This window comes from Nylanderia fulva, unplaced genomic scaffold (genome assembly GCF_048542155.1).
Source record: "Nylanderia fulva isolate GAGA-0341 unplaced genomic scaffold, ASM4854215v1 Scaffold616, whole genome shotgun sequence".
NCBI lineage: Eukaryota > Metazoa > Arthropoda > Insecta > Hymenoptera > Formicidae > Nylanderia > Nylanderia fulva.
This window is the reverse complement of record NW_028190717.1, coordinates 42,231-48,198: the sequence shown is the minus strand read 5'-3', so window position 1 is coordinate 48,198 and position 5,968 is coordinate 42,231. Positions and strand designations below refer to the sequence as shown.

Here is a 5,968-nt window from a genome sequence, read left to right as displayed (position 1 = left end):
ATTTGAGATTCAAAATATAGCTTTCTGTCGTGAAACCCAAGAATTGATGATAATAGGCCGACAGCTTATTTCTAAGGAAGATTTTTTCAAGATTCCATGCTCATCATCATTGCTGGATATATATAAAGTTCAATATACACGCAGCGAGACATTATCTATACGACCACTCAGTGATGTTGTCAACAAATATGTAAAACTCCCACACAAATCAGGATTTGTCGTTTTCCCATTTTTACATACTGATAATTAAATTTTAAATACTGACTTATAAGCCAGTGCTGGGATTTACTTGCACATTTTGGCCAGATCTTGTGATTTACACCTATTTGCTTCTTACTCGTCGCTCGCACGATATTGAGTCGGCGATAAGAAGACGTCTTCTTACATACGGACGTTCATGAAACGAAGTGTCACGTTTCTTACCCAGATAGCCACAGTAATTATTATGACAAACAAATCTACTAAAACAAAACATTTGTAATTATATCCTTTTTTCTAAACTATATTTTTATTGTTTTTATAGATGAGAATTGTAGCAGAACAGTTTTACGAGCAATGGCTAACATTGATTTGAAGATAGACACATTAATTGCTGAAATGCGTAATGTAACAAAATTGATGACGACAAAAACGACGGACAAAGAAATCGAAAATACTGAAAGTCAAACTTTGAAGGCCTATCCTATATTAACGGAAGATGATTTAATAAAAGAAGAACGACGTTTATCGACTGACATACTTCATAAAAACAACTTAGTAAGTATATATATTTGTGTTGTGCATACTTTATTTTGTTAACATCACAAAAGTCTTGTATCATTTAGTTGAGCTCAGGATTAGGTAGGTTAATTAATTTTGTTAACTAAGTTAAGTTGAAAATTAATAGACCATAAATTAAATATGTTAACGTTAAAAGTCGAAACAAGAACTAACTCAGTTAAAAGTTAAGTTAAAAAATTAAAAATTAAAGTTAAAAAAGTTAACCCCTTAATTATATAAAATTATCTTTTTTGCATAATTATGTATTTAATTGGTACTTTTATTTAAAATATAATAAAAAATAGTTTTTTATAATTTATAAAAAAAGAAATAATTTTTACAAATATGAAACAGGCGTTTCCGAGCCATACGCGGTTAGTGGTGCGTTAGTCTTGTAGAAATTTAAGATTTTTACGAGACTTAAATTACGTGCACAGAGGCACAAATATTACTTGGTTAATACCAAAATTTTTAAACGCGGTTCGTGATCTCATTACTTGTGAGATAAACACGATTAAACGAACGCGGAACCCTCTTTACCCCCCTATGAATTGATAGACGAGCCAAGAATTTATTTATTTAATTTGTGAAATAATTTTTCTTTATTTTTTTATATTAATTGGCAAATTATATTATTAATTATTAAAATATATTATTAAATATATATAAAAAATTAAAATATTTATAATTTATAAATAAATACATTATTAAAATATATAAGAAATACACAAAAAAGAAGATATAAAATACAAGAGAAAGATAGACCGCAAATAAATATTTTTATTAAAATTTATAAATACTTATTAAATAATAAATGTATAATTTCAAAGTTGCAGTTTGTCATTTTTTTTTCTTAAGCACTTTAATAATTCTTTATCTAATTACATATAAATTGACATACAAATATTTTTTATGCATTACAATCATCTATTTTTATATGACTTTAATATTAATAAATTATTTATTAACTATATAGTATAAACAAATTTAATAAAACGTTAAAATTAACTAAGTGTAAAGTTTTTGCATTTAAAATTAACTAATTGTAAGTAAAAAATTATTCACTTTTTAATTGTTAAATTTAACTAGTTACTACTCAACCCCCTATTGAGCCCTATATACGTATAAATAATAAAAATAAAACTGATGCAAGTATAAAATATTCAGGAAATCTTGAAACTTTTTAAACAAAACTAAAAAACAAAATAATGATACAGTTTCATAACTGAAATATATTATTTGCATTTACACACAAATTTATTAATGCAAATGTTTTTTTTATTATTTTTCAATTTGTCATACGGTTTAAAATGCACAAATGAACCAAACTGACTTTGCAAGAGCTCGTGCCCTTTGAACCCAAACAAAAAATTATAACAAAAATACATCTTGTGTACATTACTTCAAATTGAAAATTCCACTCGGATCCAAAAGAACCATTTTACAAAAGATAGAGATTATAAAGTCAATTTGGTTTATCAGTACAAGCTGAATTTTATGACAAGTTGAAAATAAAATAATTTTTGCACAGATAAATTGGACTGTAAAAAAATATTTCAATTATAAAATTGTTTCCTTATTGCGGCTTTCTTTGATTAGTTTTTTTTTATAAGGTTTTAAGTTTTTATACGTGCAATAGCACCACAGTTGTAGGAAATTAGGGAAAATAGTTTAAATAAGAGAGCAGAGAGGACTTATGGCAAGGAGTTCGTGGTGGAACAGGCATAGTGGTTCCTTGTTGTGGTGTAGGTCCCGGTTTCGAATCCGTCTGACCCCATATTTTTTCTCTGCTCTAGCAAATTAGAAGAATTTTACGTCTACACAGTTTTATTTTAATAATTTTTAAGCGATCTCTTCTATACAACTATATAATTATTTTCAAAATTATATTATATTAACTGTGCACCTCATATATTTTTAAATATTTTTGTAGATTAAGGACTTGGGTATTTTTGTACAAGCGGACGTCAAAAGTACTGTATTAAAACTAATGCAGGAAATAATGAGCAATGCATTAGCTTCGAATTATAGTTTCCACGGAGCCCACAAAAAAAAAGCATTTGATAAACTGAAGCTTCTTGATGTCATATCAAGTAAGTCAAATCGTATCAAAATAAATATAACCAATTCATGCTGATGTTTAACTATGTAACCTTTTATTTGTATCTTATTTTTTATCTATTACGACATATTTAAAATAGCAATTATATAAATTATAAATTAAATTAATTTTAATTTGTATATAGGTGTTGTCCGCTGCCGTTTTACAAAGTCTCTTGTTACCAATAAACATATAAGCGATCCAATTAAATCATGGCTGCGTCATGCCCCTGCGCGCTTTTCACGAGAACAAAAGTAAATTTTATTTAACATATGTTTAGATATAGTTTACTATATTTTTCTTTTAACCTACTTAACATGATAACGATTTATATTATTCTTTTATATATATATATATATATATATATATATATATAAAATGACGTTTATTTAGCTTTTTTGCAGCAAATGCTTAATGAAATCAAGCGTAGTAAATTACGAAGTTCTGTTTTGCATAAAATTTTATGTTTTATTGCTGTAGAGCAATCTATTTAATTCTGCGAAACAACGATTTCGTAATTTACTACGCTTGATTTTATAAAGTATTTGTTGCAAAAAAGCTAAATAAAAAGACGTAATACTTTATATGTGTAAAAGCCGAATAATATGAAATATTACCATGTTATGTAAGCTAGAAAAAAATTAGTTTTAGAGAAAATAATAATTTACATATACAAAACGTTTTTCAGGAAAATAACACATGTTGCGAATGATTTGGAAATCGTGGCCGAGGATGAAATCAATGAAGTCGATAATGAAAACCAAGTTAATACTGTGGCTAATAACGCAGCTGATAAAAATATTAATGAGAAAATAGTTGATGAAAATCTTCTAAATAGTGATGAAAAAAATCTAAGGTAGTTAGATTTTATGCAATTACTATCATTTTTATGGACCATCAGATCCATAAAAAAGATAGTATTACATTATATATATATATATATATATATATATATATATATAATATTAATATATATTCTATTACAAATTGTTTCCTTATTTTGTGGTCTCTTTTTTGATTAGTTTTTTTTATAAAGTTGAGTAGTTTTTTTTTATAAAGTTTCAAATTTTCATACGTGCAATAGCACAGCTTTATTTTAATAATTTTTAAGCAAAGGATGTCATGCCCATGTTTATAAGTTGCGTACATAAATTATGTTTATAAATTACGTAGAACTGATATGCAATATACGTAATGTGCAATAATATAATAAGTACTTATATATTTTTCAATAATATATTCATATTCTAACTAATTATCATTTTTATGGACCATCAAATCTATAAAAAAGATAGTATTACATTATAATAATATATGTTCTTATTACAAATTGTTTCCTTATTTTGTGGTCTCTTTTTTGATTAGTTTTTTTTATAAAGTTGAGTAGTTTTTTTTTATAAAGTTTCAAATTTTAATACGTGCTTTCATAGCACAGCTTTATTTTAATAATTTTTAAGCAAAGAAGAATTTCATGCCCATGTTTATAAATTACGTACATAAATTACGTTTATAAATTACGTAGAACTGATATGTATGTACAATATACGTAATATACGTAATATACAATAATATAATATGTACTTATGTATTTTTCAATAATATATTCATATTCTAACTATAATTATCATACAATATTACTTTTTTAGAAAGCCCTTACCTGTCTATTTTTTAATTTTATTATTTTAACTGGAAATCTTATTTGTATGCAAACGCAACTTTCTTTGTGCACTATCTGTATATCTCCTTAATAGTACGCTGTTCATTTTGAATAGTAAAATATCCAATATTGAGCACACATACAGTGGAGACAACGTACAGTTGATGCACACGGAAAGTTGAAATTGTTTATATAGGTGATGTGAATACTTGTGACAATTTGCAGGTGAAGAGTGTATATGTTACCGGCCAAACCCTGATTTTAGGATAAACTAATTTTTCCTGTTTAGCCTAAGAAAAACTAATTTGTATATAAGAATGATATTTAGATAGGAGTGCACGGGGGGACGGGGCTTTGTAAAACGCCATCGCTCTGTGCATTCTCACATAAAAAAAAACAACTTGAAAGCGAGGAAACTATCAAGGTTAATAGTACTGCATAGAAGTTGAACTGGTTAATTTTAACGCATTTTGTATGGACTAGTTCAACCTAGGAAAAATTAGTTTATTCTGAAATCGGGTTTCGTCGGTAACATACATGGAGAGTCTTCCGCGTTTCTTCGATAATGTGTCTATTGACGTTTTCATAGAATCTAGATTGTCCTATTAGTCTTGATACAATGTGGATGATGGATGTGCCTTCATACAGACCGCATAATGTCTTTTATTGAATTTGACAAGATTGTCCCATTGTGATAAAAAAGCGGACATTTACGTCCTATGGGCATTTCATGAGACAATCCTATTACGATCGCGGGATAACTTGTATGATGTCTCATAGACGTATTTTGGATGTACATTCTTCTCGATACCTATTATAAAAATCTTGGGACATCGTAAGGACCCTTTTAAGACGTCTGCAAGATTATCCCATTGCGGTAAATAAAGCGTACATTTACGGCCCTATGGGCGTCCCATAAGACAATCCTATTACGATCGCGGGATAACTTATATGATGTCCCATAGACGTATTTTGAATGTATATTTTAATATCCTCTCGATATCTTATGAAAATTTTGGGATATTGTGAGGACCCTTTTAAGACGTCTGCAAGATTATCCCATTGCGGTAAATAAAGCGTACATTTACGGCCCTATGGGCGTCCCATAAGACAATCCTATTACGATCGCGGGATAACTTATATGATGTTCCATAGACGTATTTTGGATGTATATTTTAATATCCTCTCGATATCTTATGAAAATTTTGGGATATTGTGAGGACCCTTTTAAGACGTCTGCAAGATTATCCCATTGCGGTAAATAAGGCGGACATTTACGGTCTCATAGGCGTCCCATGAGACAATCCCATTACGATCGCGGGATAACTTGTATGATGTCCCATAGACGTATTTTGGATGTATATTTGTTGTCTGGGCAGGGAAATCTAGAAAACCGGGCATTATCAAGGAATTTTATAAATCTGGAATTGGCGGGGAAAAGAAATTTTTTA

At 28.3% G+C, this 5,968-nt stretch overlaps 1 protein-coding gene across 1 annotated transcript; it reads left to right on the top strand.

Annotated features, from left to right (window-relative positions):
* Positions 1 to 482: 482 nt before the first annotated feature.
* On the top strand, positions 483 to 3,720 carry LOC114939864 (uncharacterized). Its single transcript, XM_085488067.1, has 4 exons — positions 483 to 756; positions 2,693 to 2,852; positions 3,006 to 3,114; positions 3,549 to 3,720. Exons 1-4 carry the CDS (start codon positions 556 to 558, stop codon positions 3,718 to 3,720), a joined length of 642 nt encoding a protein of 213 aa, XP_085344193.1. The 5' UTR covers positions 483 to 555.
* The last annotated feature ends 2,248 nt before the right edge of the window (positions 3,721 to 5,968 follow it).